At 39.2% G+C, this 16,147-nt stretch overlaps 1 protein-coding gene across 4 annotated transcripts in view; it reads left to right on the forward strand.

Annotated features, from left to right (window-relative positions):
* WWOX (WW domain containing oxidoreductase) overlaps window positions 1-16,147 on the forward strand; it is a 1,116,547-nt gene that overhangs the window by 13,097 nt on the left and 1,087,303 nt on the right. For all 4 annotated transcript variants that reach the window (XM_054454382.2, XM_054454386.2, XM_063654112.1 and 1 more), the window contains exon 4: window positions 3,176-3,354. In XM_054454382.2, the coding sequence (XP_054310357.1) occupies window positions 3,176-3,354 (179 nt within the window). The remainder of the gene's footprint in view (window positions 1-3,175; window positions 3,355-16,147) is intronic.

Genomic DNA, 16,147 nt, shown 5'->3' on the forward strand with positions numbered 1-16,147 from the left:
AAGAAATAGTGAAAGTCTTAAAGTCTTTGATCTTTCTTTTAAGTGCGGAAAAGAAAATGCTGATATATGCTGCCTTCTCTCTCTGCTTCGGCTACCTAAAAGGGAAGGGCCCTCTATCCTGTAATCACGTGACTTGCTTCACCTTGTCAATCACTTAGAAGATTCACCCTCCTTACCCTGCCCCCTTGTCTTGTATGCGATAAATATCAGCGCGCCCAGCCGTTCGGGGCCACTACCGGTCTCCACGTCTTGGTGGTAGTGGTTCCCCGGGCCCAGCTGTTTTCTCCTTATCTCTTTGTCTTGTGTCTTTATTTATTACAATCCCTCATCTCCACACACGGGGAGAACACCCACTAAGCCCAGTAGGGCTGGACCCTACAACTTTAAGGTTGAGCAAACACAGTATTTTCAAAGAATCTGATTGCTACGTCATTTGGGAGTTTTATGGTATTTTTCTAGCATTTTCACTGTAGTTGATTGAACCAAAACTTTTTTTTTAGCTACTTGTCTTTGAGGCTCTCCAAAGCATTCAACCACATTTTCATAGATACCATTGACACTATTTTCACCTCCCATGTTATCAGTTTGTGTAATAATTAATAGCTTGCTAAATAATGTAGTTACAGTAACAAGTTGAAATGACATATGTGTTTTTTGAGCAAACCTGGTGAACTTTTGGTGCAAAACCAATATTGAGAGCGAATAGGCCAAAGCTTGCTTGAGAGAAGTCTCTCAGGCCATCACAGGCAGCCCCAGGAAGACAGGGCTGTCCAGCAGTTGGATAGGTGGGAGTGCCTGTTATTTGTTAAAAGGCTTTTCCCCTAACTTGTGAACGTTTTTTTTCCTCAACTAATTAAGGATATCAACGCATTGGTTGTATGTTGGAAATGTTTTTTTTTTTTTTTCCAAGTTTTCTTTTTTTCTTTTTTAAACTGGGTCTTGCTGTGTTATCCAGGGCTGAGGTGCAGTGACACAGTCACAGCTCGCTGCAGCCTCAACCTCCTGGACTCAAATGATCCTCCTGCCTCAGCCTCCTTAGGAGCTGGGACTGCAGGATCATGCCGCTGTGCCCAGCTAATTTTTAAAGACTTTTTTTGTAGAGACTAAGGTTCAGTATGTTGCCCAGGCTGGTCTTGAACTTCTGGCCTTCAGCGATCCTCCCGCCTTGACTTCCCAAAGCATTCGTATTACAGGCATGAGCCACCACACCTGACTGAATTTCTTAAATTTTTTATGTAGTCAAATCAGTTTTCTGCTGTGCAGTCTTTGCCTTTGCATTCACGCTTGGAAAGTTACTCCCTGAAATGGATATTAATCAACCAAGAGCAGCAGTTATCAGGCATGTCCCCTGGACCAGCAGCATTAATATCACCTGGGAATTCAATAAAAATGTACATTCCCAGGCCCCCACCCCAGACCTACTGAATCAGCACTGGGGTGGGGCTGGCAATCTGCGCTCTAATAAGTCCTCCAGGGGATCCTGATGCTCCCTAGCTTGAGAGCCACCCGTCTAGAGCAGGGGCTGTCTACTTTGTCTGTAAAGGGCTAGATAATATGTTTTAGGATTTGCGGGCCATATGGTTTCTGTTGCAATGATTCAACTCTGCCTTTGTCGTGCTAAAGCAGCTATACACAATATAAAAGTGATGGGCATTGTCGTGTTCCAATAAAACTTTATTTACAAAACCAGGCAGTGGGCCAGATTTGGCCAGCTCCTGGTCTAATCTAGAGGAGTAAGCAAGGGCTTTGGGGAAGCCTGGAAGTTGGCTGCCCTGGCTAGTTCTCACTTTTCTGAGCCTGTTGCAGTGGTGTGCTGGTAAATGTTTAGCACCAGGTCTTCAGGGGAAAAAAAGTCACTGTTTGTTTCCACAGTATAAATACGTTGGCCATAGCTGATTCATGCTGCCAAGGTGAAATGAGGAACTGGGAAGAGATAGTCACTTTTGGCTCTTGTAAGCCAGTTTGAGCCAGTCTAGCATAGCACTGCTCTGTTGTGTGTGTATAATATTGGGGTCACAAATTAAGGATGTTATAAATAGAATGAGGATGGTAATAATTAGAATAAAGGTTGGATTATTACTCTTGAGTCTTAGTACTTACAGGGAGATGAGTATATATTTTTAAACTATGTAATTTTACACACACATACTTTTAAAATATGAAATCTCATTTATATTTAGAGGCTTCTTAACAGTTTTTAAGATATCCTGAGGTCTTTATCTCATATCCCAAGAATACATTTAAGATATAAAAAGTAAATTCTATTACAAGGAGTACTCTTTTCATCCATATGTGCCTTTTTTTTTTTTAATGGTTAGCCAGGGTCTTGGTCTGTCACCCAGGCTAGAGTGCAGTGGCACAATCATGGCTCACGGCAGCTTTGATCTCTTAGGCTCACGTGATCATCCTCCCACCTCAGCCTCCCGAGTAGCTGCGACTACAGGCATGTGCTATCACAGTCGAAATTCTGTTTAGTGTTTGTAGAGATGAGGTCTAACTATGTTGCCCAGGGTGGTCTTGAACTCCTGGGCTCAAGTGATCCTCTTGCATTGGCCTCCCAAATTGCTGAGATTACAGGCGTGAGCCACTGTGCCCAGCCTCCAGTATATTTTAATACCATTTCTACAAGATTTAAATCAATTCCAAATCAAAATGAGTGCTCGTAGGAGGTATGAGTGCAGAGTCTTAAAATGAAAATCGTTAGAATTTTATTAGTCGGCAAGTTTCTTATTTACAACTCAGACTTTATCATTTTGAGTTTTCTACTTCTCTACGTCTTCAGGCCCTTGCACAGAGCTAAGAGATTTAATTGAAATCTACTGAAAAGAGTGGCTGACAGATCTTATAGCTACATTTACATGAATTAGATAAAAACCCAAAGCCTTCTCAAGAAGCCTTTTTTGAGATCTAAGGATACACGGCAATAGTTATTGTATGTTACAGCGTATGTTATAGGCAGTTCTGAAGGAAAGGATTCGATGACTATCTTTTCTGGCACAAATGTGATCCTTCTGGAGGCCAGAAGATAGATTCAATGGGCCCCAGTTCTTTTCAGGTTTAAGGAATAAGCGTTTTGGTCTATGAAAAATGGGGTTTGCCTAAAGTATAAGATTGTCTTATATTTATAAATGCCTGTGTTCATTGCTGTGGGTTCACTGCTTTCTCTTTTGGGCAGCCATATAAATAAAAGAACTACCTACTTGGACCCAAGACTGGCGTTTACTGTGGATGATAATCCGACCAAGCCAACTACCCGGCAAAGATACGACGGCAGCACCACTGCCATGGAAATTCTCCAGGGCCGGGATTTCACTGGCAAAGTGGTTGTGGTCACTGGAGCTAATTCCGGAATAGGTAGGCTCTTCACTTATTTATTTATCTTTGGGACTGCTATAATGAAATCCACTTAGATCTAACTATAATGGAAGTTTGTATAGTGGTTCTCTGATTTAAACATGACTTTTATCCTTTTCAGCTATCGTTTCATTAACATCACCACCTCTTTTTAAATCCTAATGTTGTCATGGAAGCCTGTGTAGGAGCTGACCGTGAAGTCTCTGAAAGCTGAACACTCAGCAAAAGACCGTGGCTATTTTGGTATTCAGGGGTAAGAGACAACAGGCTCCGTCTCAGAGTTTTTGACCTGGTCTACATGGTGTACGGGCATATTCCAATTACCTGGGTTATTCAAACCAAAATGGATTGGTAACAGAATATGGGGAACAACAAGGTATTATGTCTTTGGAACAAAGGATACTACAGGTTTCAACTGGTCACTGAGCATATCATTTTCTTTTGGGCACAGGATCTTATTTCTCTATAAAATTGGAGAATGAGTTCCTGTCTTCACCTCTAAATTAACCCTCTTAATTGCCAGCGTTTACCACAGGGCCCATCATGGGTAGATGGCTGGAGAGGGTATCCTTGCTTCAATATGATGGGCCATTAAGGAGTTAGGAGCAAGGCGGGAGCAAACCATAAAACCCTTCATAGGATTTTATTCTGATTTTGCTTTGATCTATTTACATCAGTATCTGAATCAATGAGAACCACGTGCTTTGAGTTTAGATACGCATCTTCGGATTTGTCGACAAATAAGACATTGCACTTGGCTGTCTTCTTTCAAGTTCTCTCTGTCCTTTTCATCGCCCCCCCAGCCCCCACATTGCCCCCTTGGTGGCCTCCTCTATTCGTTTGTTTCTCTTTCTTAATTTTGTTTTAATTTTTATTTTTTGTGGGTATATAAAGGTGTCTATATTATGGGGTTCATGAAATGTTTTGATACAGGGATGCAATGTGAAGTAGTCACATCATGGAGAATGGGGTATCCATCCCCTCAAGAATTTATCCTTTGAGTGATAAACAATTCAGTTATACCCTTTTAGATATTTCAAAATGTATAATTAAGTTATTATTAACTATAGTCAACTTGTTGTGCTATCAAATAGTAGGTCTTATTCTTTCTTTCTATCTTTTTTGTACCCATTAACCATCTGCACTTCTTTCTTAATTTTGAACAATTCCTTGAAGCTCCAGAAATATTTTCTAGCATGATAAGGGAGGCACAGGAGGTAAAAATATATTGTTCAAGGGTCAATTGTTGTGTTGTACAAGGTCTGAAATCTAACAGGCTGCCATCCGAGTGGAGAAGTTTTTACTGTACTTGCCTATGAAGGTAAAGAAGCAAATGGGATTTTTTTTTTTTAAGAATTGAAAGGGATTTATTTCAAATCAACTCTCATACCTCATCCTGGGCTCCAAATATGTTCAATCCACTTGTCTGAACTTCTGCATTGGAGTAAATTTTATATAATTGTCACTGAAGTCAAAACTGATGGTGTTATATTTAAAACAATGGCTGGATCTCCAATCCAAGAAGCAGTACATTTTGTTGATCATATTAACTACTGTTACGGTGAATGTGTGGATCCATATAATTGTGGAATAATTAAGAAAAAAGGGCTTAAAAATGTCTTTTTAAAAATTTAACAAGTTAACCAGAAACTTTAAAGATCTTATTCTCTCAATCTTCTAGCTAGACTGTTTTTCTCTAATGAGTAAGATATGTGACTACTGATTATTTTTTGTGTTAAGTGTTCCAACTGGTCCATGTGACATTAGATAGTAGGCTCTTGAATAGAGCTAATGCTCTTTCAAAGATTTGCAACAGCAGACCTACGACATTGTAATCTAGGACTGATAGAGTTGGTTCAGAATATTAAAAGGGTGATACCTAGTTAGACACATAAGTCTTGATGGAGAGGAGGAGATTCTGAAGCATTGAGAATAAATTTGTGGTTGTTGAGAATGGCCCTCACATATTGGAGTAAAGCCAGAAACTCTCTGTGCCTCTTCACAGCTCCCACTTCCCCCCAAGACTCTTCCTTCCTGATACCTATGATTCATTTTGCGGACACTGCAGGAGGTGTCTGCGGTCCAGTTGGAGGTTGTGGCAAATTGTAACGCTCAGAATGGCGCAGATGTCGCACAAGGTCTTAGGGAGACCAGCCTTTCCTATTCAGGTGCCCACAGCTCTTTCCCCAGCTGTCACCTTCCGCAGGAGTGGCCTTTAACACTGTCATCTCACCCCATTCCCCTCCACTCTTGGGAAGCATACGTCTAGGTGAGTGGTGAAGATTTTTATTCTGAATTTTTGAAATAATATCGTACTGCAAGTTCCAGGCAATCAAAAACTCACAAATCACTTTCACTCTGCAGCAGTGGTATCAGGTCTGAAGAAAGGAAGAGGCTGCAGATAGGCACATGGCTTTGCTAAGTTAGCTTTTATATCCTGCGTGGCTGCCTTAGAAAGTGTCCTCGCCCAAGTAGGCTGTGGCTTCTAGATAAAGTCCTTCTACTAAGCTATGAAACATGCCAATTTATAAATTGCTATCACTACTTTAGTTCCGCTCATTTAAAATGAAATAGCTGAATGCCGAGTGAGTGAATTGGGCATCTTTACTTCCAAGACTTCTGGGGCATTCAAGAGTCATCTTCTATCTAAGCTTTCATGGTGTTGGTGTTCCCTTTCCTTTGGCCACTCAAGGGAGCCTGTTTTCTTTGGATAAACAGTGAAACCTTTAACCTTGTGAATGTCCGTTTTCTCTAAGGCAGAGTGGGCTGAAACAAAACATAACAGGATTTGTTTTGAAAATGGTGACTCCGCAATAAAAACATAGATATCTAATTTGCTTTACAAAAGCCGATTTACAAATCTAGTATTTCCAGTGGTTCTTTTTTTTTTTTTTTTTTTTAAATGCCCTACATGCCACAGCTTTGTTGGAATTGCCATTGGTGAGGATCTCACTGATAAAGAAGGGGACATCCCTCCCTTGACAGATTTTAGGGTTGCACTAGAGCCATGCCCCCTTTGAAGTGGCCTCTAAGCAAACTCTGTCTTGTCATCATTTTCCTCTCTGCAGCTGTAAGTGATACGGAGCTGCATTTTGAGTTTTTGATACTGATATTACTAAGGCAATTGGAGGGATTCTTAATTCATCTAAAAAAATCAGGGATTCTGACAGATAAAAGGATTTGGAGGAAATGTCAGAATAAAGCATTGTGGGTTCATGAAGTCCTTGGTTTTGTAATGAAGGTTTATAGGCAGGTATTACCGCTGCTGACTGGATTCAGCTGTCTAGATTGGGAGTACACAAAGTACGATTTCTGGGCTAACTCTGACCCACTGCCTGATTTTGTAAGTAGAATTTTTTTTGGAACACAGCCATGCCCATTTATTCCCGTTCCTATAATGTTGAACTACTGTTTGTGTATATTCAGTTATTCCAAAATAATATGGCTGTTTGCATGTTACCAGAAGAGTCGCCCAATTATGGCAGAGATCATCTAGCTCGCAAAACTGTAAATATTTACTCTTTGGCCTTTCCCAGAAAAAAAGTGCCGTCTCCTGTATTAGATACTCCAGTTCATTCAAAGTGATATCACCCTAACATTCTCTAAATTAGCCACAGCTTAGATGAAATTTAGGCAAATGGAATGCCCCAGGCCGCAGGAAGATTGTGGCAGCACATTGTATGTAACTGTTGGGGATGTTGCCTCAAACTCCCCCTTTTTTTAGGCAGCTGCAAGGATTAGAATGTTGCCTCCTCAGAAACTAACACTCTTCTTTCCTTGACCTTTGTTTAACCAGCTTTCTGAACCTGAAGAACTTTGTAGATTGAAAGCTGTAGCTTGTGGACCTCTCTCTGTGGAGATCAGCATCTCAGTATCCAGGGGGAAGCCATCTCTTCACCCAAAGCTTCCGCTAGCAGATCAAGAGGCCCGGAACCCCGCAGTCCTGAATGCTAACCAGTAGAGACAAGGGAGGAGTTCATTTCTGTTTGTGTTCAACATAGACTGCGCAGGAAGGGCCAGGTGTTTTACGGCTGTTTGGAGTTAGCAGCTTGATGGCTCTGATTTGGTAAAAACAACGGAAATGCCTTCAGCACGGTGAACATTACATGCAAATGTTGGGAAGTGTTAGGAAAGGGAATTTTGGGCGAGGGAATTTCCCATTGAGGAAGGTCCCTGCTTCGTTTTTAGACACAGCCTATCAGTCAGCTAATTTGGCTATGCATATAAATACTTTAGTATAAAATGCTGCCCCCTGCTACCTGCAGGCTGACATGTTGCTCATCAAAGGCAGGATCCTTCTAATGAGGGATTAGTTGGATGCCTAAATGTGGGACCACCTACTCTGTTCATTGTCTTAATTAGCTAGATGTTTGTTGGAGTGCATGCAAATTATTTTCTGTAAGCAGACAGATTTATTATCATATTTAAGGAGCGATATCCAGGGTTTGTCAGACATCCATCAAATTTTTTTTTTTTTTTTTACTGTTTGAGATGGGGTCTCACTATGTTGCCCAGGTGTTGGTCTCGAACTCCTGGGTTCAAGTGATCCTCCCACCTCAGCCTCCCAAAGTACTGAGATTACTGGTGTGAGCCACTGTGCCCAGATGCTGTTAGCAAGTATGAACAAATTAGATATTTTCAGTCTACGCTTCTGTGGTAATGATGATAAAACTTCTTAACTTTCATTCCTAAACCAGCAGTGGCTAAAACTTGATTTTTAAAATTTTTTTCAGAGTTTGGTCCAGATGAAGTTTCTTTCACCTTGCGAACCTTTAGAACGCTGGGCTGCATCATATGTTGTAACTTGAAAGTTAAAATAGCCTAGCTTGGTTTCAGTTTTTGAGCCAAAGGAGCCATTAACAGAAATAAAACTTTTTTTCCTGCAAACAAATACAAGCTGGCCACATTGGTAAATACCAGTGAAATATATTTTGGGACTGACACTTGCATTTTCTATTGGTATTTATGTCACAAAATCACCTCTCTAAGGTGTATTGCATGGACCTATATATATGCATACTTACATATCAAAATGTATATATTTTGAGGTTTAAAAAGTACGTGCTCAAGGTATTGGTCCCTCCTCAATTTGTTTTCCTTGAAACAAAATGAAGGTATAAAAATTTCATGCAGGGGATCCCAAAATGTAATTATAGTGTGATGTTGAAATTGATTGTCTTAGCTTAGAGGCCTACTTTTTAAAACTTAGGGTCTTGTTTCTAAATCTTGTGTTGAAATTACAGTGTGAACTGTAGTTGCCATACTCTTTGATCCTACAAATCGTCACTACGATGAATTCATATCTGGTGCAAATTCTACCAGTTCCATGTGAATACAAGAAAATTACTTTTTCTTCATGTAGAGAAGGGTATTCATTCCTAAGATTTTAAATCCACACTTCCCAATTATGGACTATACCAGCTTCCTTTACACCTTTGCTTCTTTGTTTTCTTTTCCATACCTAAATGTTACTAAATTTTGCCTTTGAGCCTAAAGCATGCCATTGATGGTTTTTTTTTTCCAGTTATTCCAAAAGGTCCCATAAATCTGAGGCCATAGCTAAGTTACATTTAGTCATTTTCTTGGGTAAAACACACTCATATGAAATCATTGCACTTGGGATCTTGAAATGCCTGATTAGTTTCCTTTCTGATTGTTGACAAGACTTAAAACTAGTGGGATCTTGGCATTTATCTTTTTAAGAACCTGGTGCTCATTAAGAAAAGGAAAATATTCTGAAATAATCAAAATAACCTTTTGGGCATTGGAACTCCATTTTAATTAAAAACATTTGTGCCTACTATTATCTTACGCTAATAAGATAATAGTATTGTATTGTAAGTAAAATTATTTTGTAAGTAAAATTATTTTGAAGTTACTTTGTTCTAAGAAACTATGGAGATTCTTGACAATATTAGACAAAGTCCTTAAATGACATTATATAAAAATTGAGAATTAGTACCTTATGACTTAACCATTTTACATTGAAATATTATTGGACATTGAGTGTACATGGAAATCACGTGATCAAAGTATTTGAGAAGTAAATATCTAAAGGAAGAGACCAATTTAAAACATTCTAATGAGTGTCATCATAATTTGGTAATCTCATGTAAAATACTTATAATAGGGGTGTGTGTATGTTATATATATTTTTAAAATAGATTTGTAATCATGTATACAGTAGTCCCCCCTTACCTGTGGTGGTTCACTTTTTTTTTTTTTTTTTTTGAGACAGAGTCTTACTCTGTCGCCCAGGCTGGAGTACAGTGGCATGATCTCAGCTCACTGCAACCTTTGCCTCCCAGGGCCTAGTGATTCTCATGTCTCAGCCTCCTGAGTAGCTGGGATTACAGGTGCACACCACCATGCCCAGCTAATTTTATGTTTTTAGTAGAGACAGGGTTTTGCCATGTTGTCCATACAGGTCTCGAACTCCTGACCTTAGGCAATCTGCCTGCCTCAGCCTCCCCAAATGCTGGGATTACAGGTGTGAACCGCTGTGCCTGGCCGGTGTTTCACTTTTTGAGGTTTCAGTTACCTGAGGTCAACAGGCATCTGAAAATACTATTTTTGAGAGAGAGAGAGTGTGAGAGACCACATTTACATAACTTTCATACAGTACATTGTTATAGTTCTATTTTATTATTATTGTTGATCTCTTACTGTGCCTAATTTATAAATTAAAATTTATCCTAGGTATGTATGTATAGGTGAAAGCATAGAATATGTAGGGTTTGGTACTATCCAGTTTTCAGGCATCACTGTGGGTCTTGGAACGCATCTCCCGAGGATAAGGGGGCTACTGTCGGTGTGAACCTGATTAGATCTCAACTGAAACTTTTTTGTCACATGAGGTCATCAGTTGAATTTCACGCTTGCGTGTAGGTTTAGATTTTAATTACTTTTTTATGGTGTCAGCATAACAAATGAGAGTCATACAAACTATTGTTAAATGACAAAGTGGGTCAAACCCATAATTAAAAAAAATAATAATAGATTTTTGTTCTACTTGAGGTTTTGTAGTGTTACGTAAAGCTTGAAAACTTGGAAATTGTTTTACTTAAAACCCAATTAAAATAATTTGATCTTTTGCTTTTACATCATAGAGTGGCACAGTAAGAATTGTAATGGAAGATGTTATTTTACATATTTTTTCTTTTTTTTTTTTTTTTTTTGAGACGGTGCCTTGCTCTGTCACCCAGGCTGTAGTGCAGTGGCGTGATCTCAGCTCACTGCAACCTCCGCCTACCGGGTTCAAGTGATTCTCCTGCCTCAGCCTCCTGAATAGCTGGGATTACAGGCGTGAGCCACCATGCCTGGGTAATTTTTGTATTTTTAGTAGAGACAGGGATTCACCATGTTGGCCAAGCTGGTCTTGAACTCCTGAACTCAAGTGATCCACCCACCTTGGCCTCCCAAAGTGCTGGGATTACAGACATTAGCCACCATGCCCGGGGGTGTTCTACATATTTTCTTTAATCTAAAAGCAGAACCATCTTTGTATATTTTTATTTTTTTCCACTAGAGGGCTCTGTTGCCCTTTGATATAATTAAACAAAAGAGGCAGCATTGCAATATAGTTGTCTTCGTCTGGCTCCGTCTTGCTTTCATTTTGGTTAAATAATGTCTTTTACTTCTCTAACATATCTTTTAGGTCTTCTACTTCTCTGTGATGGAGTTCAAACTGAAGACTGTTACTAGTGTCATGTTTGTTTCTTTTTCTCTTTCTTTTGTTTTGTTTGTATAAAATGCCAGGGACGAAGGGATCCACTTAATAAAAAGGCCCATTGTGTTCAGGGAGCAGTCTGTTCTGCCAAATCACACAAGGGCATGTGTTTTCATGACATTATTGGTTTTGAGTGTGCTGGCCTAGCAATAATATGATTTTTTTTTCCTAAGTGGAAATTGTAATATTTACGTATTAATACCTCTGTTTAAGGTTCATTTTGAACGCCTTGGTGACCCTATGTTTTTTTCTTTGTTTTTTTTTTTTTTTTTTTTTTTTTTTTTGAGATGAAGTCTTCCTCTGTCGCCCAGGCTGGAGTGCAGTGGCGCAATCTTGGCTCACTCACTGCAACCTTCGCCTCCCGGGTTGAAGCAATTCTTCTGCCTCAGCCTCTCGAGTAGCTGGGAGTCCGGGTACCTGCCAACATGTCTGGCTAATTTTTGTGTTTTTAGTAGAAATGGGGTTTCACCATCTTGGCTAGGCTGGTCTTGAACTCCTGAACTCATGATCCACCCGTTTCGGCCTCCCAAAGTGCTGCAATTACAGGTGTGAGCTACTGCACCTGGCAACCCTATGTTTTTTTCTAAGAATATAGTGTCCCTTGCCCCCTGTTACCAGCCTTACCCAGTGTTACATAATTTATTGTAATTAAATTGTTTATTAATGATACATTCTTGCCGTAGAAGAAAACATGTCCTTTTGGGCTCAGTACAGTATATGTTTCTTAAATCAGAGAGATCGTATTAAACCAGCTACTTAATGTGAAGCAGATAGCCAGTGTTCTCCGTGTACAATCTTAAGGAGGGTAATTTTTGTTTTGGCTCTGTAATTATGGTTTGAGGCAGCCCATTAATCACATATTTCAGCTGTCAAATAGAAATTTGGCCCAGAAAGGAATACACTTTGGCTTTACAAAACTGCTTATTTTCAAATTTTTAAATGGGGACAAAAACGAATATGCTATATTATATACTTTTATTTACATAATTTTTTTTCTCAGCAACTTTTTCTCTTTCGAAAATGCAAGAGCCTGAAAAACATTGTGAATATACTTGTAACATTGCAAAGCTATTTCACGAGAGTAAAGATGTTTTGGTTGTTCATATACAAGTGTGTTTGATGTTTATCTAATAAATTGTTAAAACTAGATGGTGATTCTGGAAATTATTATAGACTTCATAATAAATAAGATGCTGACAGTTGAAACTCCCTTGACTGTTGCCTATTTGGTATGACACAGACCTTCTTGGACTTTTGTAGCCTATACATGAGCAGATCTGAATCCTCAGCCTTCTCCAAAAGAAGGTTTGGGTCACTAGGAGGCCTTCTTGGAAAGATCTCTTAAATTAAGGCACCAGTAGGTGGATCGAAAAGCAGGTTCCAATAGCTCGCTTTTAGTTTCTTGCCTAAATTTGTGATCTCCCTTTGGCTTCATAAATAACAGTACATTTCATGAAGTGCTGGTCTCAGTCTACAAAAGCCTAACTGAATGGGGTACATAGGAAGGGTTGCATTGTGTGACAAGGTTTAAATCTAATTGTTTTAAGTCTTTGAGTTATTTGCTCACCAGGCTGTGCTTGATGGTTTTACTTTTTGTGATTTTTGGAGCCTTCATGTTAGAAGCCATAGTCATATGGTGCTCTCTGAAAGCAAAACAAGGTTTCTTCACCAGCCTCTAAGAGGAGATCTGAGATGGTGTGCATGAACGAGAGGCAGAGAGAGATGGGGGCGGGGAGGAAACTCCTATTTCAGTGTCTCTACTATTTCTGCCTAGATGGAGGATAACTAGCCAGATGAACGGAGCTAAGCCTTTTGTATAAAGTTTATTTCATATAAAGAGAACAAAATCAGAATCAAATTTCTTCTGTAGTTGCACCGAAACTGAAGTTAAAGCTAATACAATCTTTTTCATTTTTACCCTTACCTCTAAAATGTACTTAATTGTTACAGATTAGTATTTATTGATTATAATATTGTATTACATTGATAGCCCTTTAAAATTTATGAGGATTCCGTACTTGTCATATTTAATTCTCACCACTGTGCTTACAGCTGTCTTGTGATAATGTCGAAAGAAAAGAGAAGGGAGGTGAGGTAACGTGCTTGAGATCATACAGCTCTTGGGTGGCGGGTGCCTGCAGGATAGATCAGAGGGTAACTGACTCCGTGCCTAGGGCCCCTTCTACTGTACATGCCACCGTCCTGTTCGGAGGAATAACAGCACAGTCCTGAACGAGCTCTTTCGAAGCAGCTCATTCAGTTTGTTAATCTGGAGTTTGGAATCAACCAATTTATTTAAACCCGTGAAGGCTCGCTCTGTGCCTGGTCAAGTGCTGGGAGTGGTATCTGCGGGGAGGGCCAAGGCAGATGTCATTTCTGGACTGCATTGGATCCTGGATTCAGAAGCTGAAGCTTAGGAGTGGGCATGGTGGTTCACGCCTGTAAACTCAGCCCTTTGGGAGGCTGAGGCAGGAGGATTGCTTGAGCTCAGGGGTTCGAGAGCAGCCTGGGTAACATAGCAAGACCCCATCTCTACCAAATCAAATTTTTTTTTTAAAGCTGAAGCTTTCTTTACCAAAACCTCTTTGTTATTATGATTGTAAAACAAATATTGAGGAATACATCTGGGGGAATGGGAAGTAGCATTCATCAAGCTCCTGTATATGCCAGGTGTTAGGCTAGATTAGCATGATGTGCCTTCTCATTTAATATAAGTAATTATTTTAAAGGTTATTGTGATTAACATGTATTCCTTATGGAAAATTTAGAAAGCGAAGAAAAATAAAAATAAGAATAAAATATTTAAAAAAACCCCCAAGTCTTACCAGTTAGAAGTATACTATTAATATTTAGCATGTATGATTGTAAGCGTGTTTTCCCTTCTTTCGTGATTTTTCTATTTAACTCTAAATTGTGATTATCTGTCTGTGTTGTTAAATACTCTACATCTTAAATGGCTGCATAGTATTCCATTATGTGGTTCCAGCTCTTCTCCCAGGGTGGTACATTCGGGTGGATTCCAGCTTTTTAATAGCTGTGGAATGGAGAAGCACATTTTGTAATTAATTGTTTGTACCCATCCGTGACTCCTCTATAGTTTTATTTTGTGGAGGTGCAATTGCTGAATCAAGTGATTTGCTCCCCAACCTTAATATCTTGATTTGTTTTGTCAAACTGCCCTGGAAGATTGCACCAATTTGAATTTGAAATTGTACCAATTTGATGCTCCTTTGCCCAGCATCCTTGCCAAACTTGAGAATTAGAATTTTTAAAAAATATCACTTAAATTTGCCTATCTCTGATGGTTAGCAAGATTGATAGGCTTTTCTTATGTCTGGCCATTTGTTTTTTAACGAATTGCCTTCTCATCTTATATGCATGACTATTGGATATGTATCGATTGCTAATTGATTGCTTGCCTCGTGCTATAATTTAATTTTCAAAATGTCCCTTAGAAGTTAATTTATAAAGTGTCTATTACTTTAAATACCTGTTCAATCCTGGGATCAAGAGGAAATTCACAGAGAAAGAAATTGGCCTAACTCCTCAGTTTGCTTCACTAAAATCTTTTAAGCACACATCTTGTCTGTGTTTCATTTGAGCTGCAACTCAAATCAAAGGCACTATTTCTTTGGTACCTGCATTTAAGGAGGAAATACCCCAGAAAACTTAAACTTGGCTGGCTTTGCAATGGTGGTGGAGTCCCAAGATGACACAGTAGGCGAGATTTGATTACTTTGGTCTTGCAAATTTCCCCTAGATCTTCTATTAATGACAGTAACAGCACTTCAGAGCTTTTCTACGCATTCTCTCATTTGATGAGCCTGCTCTCAGGTGGAGAAATTGTACCACTGCTGAAAATAGCTTTGCTGACAGTTAGGGCAAGCTTCGTCAGTAGCAGGTTTCTATCTGGAAAGACGTAGGAGAGGAACACTGACTCTAGAAGCAGACATGACCTAGTTTCGAAACCTGGGATAACCACTTCCTATCTGAATGACCCGAGCAAGTTACTTTCCTTCTTGGAACTCCTGTTCCACCTCTGTGCAATATGGACAGTACTACTTTGCAAAGTTGTTAAAGATGGGAACTCCAGAGTACCCAGGGAATTGTCTGCTCATCATTGCAGGCATTTAATAACGTGTAGCCGTTTCTGGAATGGGAGGCAAGAGGATCGAGTTACCAGTGAAATTAGTTTGGTATTTTCCTAGCTTCCTGCTTCCCAGATCCTCAAGAGGCTGCCATAATCTCTGTGCATTTGTCCTAAAATGACCTGTATAAATAACTGCTTTAGACATTGACTTGTCTTTGGTATGAAGGAAAACATTTTAGAATTTTTTTGGTTGGAGGTCAGTAGCTTCATCCAGAAAAGAATAATCAAACGGAAAAAAAAAAAAAAACAAAACCCACCGAGACAAGGTTATTTTTGTTACAGTCAAGGAACAAAAAAGGATATATTAAACTTGGGGGAAAAAGACAAGGAAAACTATTATTCTTTAAAACTGTTATACCATGCATCACGGTAACATCTTTGTTACTGAGAGTTCTGCATTAGCACACTTGTTCACCCAAGTTTGTGATAGTTTATAGGACTGCCTGGTGTATTAAGTAGAAATGCTCAACTTTGCTGTCCTATTTTTTTGATCATATCCAAAAAGTGTCAGTGTTTGAATATAGTTTTATTGCCACTTAAAAAGGTAGGACAGTTTTATTGGCATCTACTGGACATGGTAGGAAGAGAGCTGTAATTTGACACAGATTGTCCTTAACTTGGGTGACTTAAGGCAAGTCACTTAACCATTTGAGCCTTAATTTCCTTGTTTGTAAATTCAAGAGAATAATAACTTCTCTGTCACATACTGTTTTGTACAGATCAAGTAAAACAACATGTGAAATGCTGTCATGAAGAATTCCAATAGTGTATGAATATAAGGTTGCTGGCGTTTGGGGAAAAATAATAGTTATAGAAGAAAGACTCCTAAAGGGAAGATTAGGGTTGGAAGAAGATGGAGGAAGAGAGTAATTTAATTCCTTAATGGAAAGAATAAAATAAGAGCTCTTGACATT

This window comes from Pongo pygmaeus, chromosome 18 (genome assembly GCF_028885625.2).
Source record: "Pongo pygmaeus isolate AG05252 chromosome 18, NHGRI_mPonPyg2-v2.0_pri, whole genome shotgun sequence".
Lineage (NCBI taxonomy): Eukaryota > Metazoa > Chordata > Mammalia > Primates > Hominidae > Pongo > Pongo pygmaeus.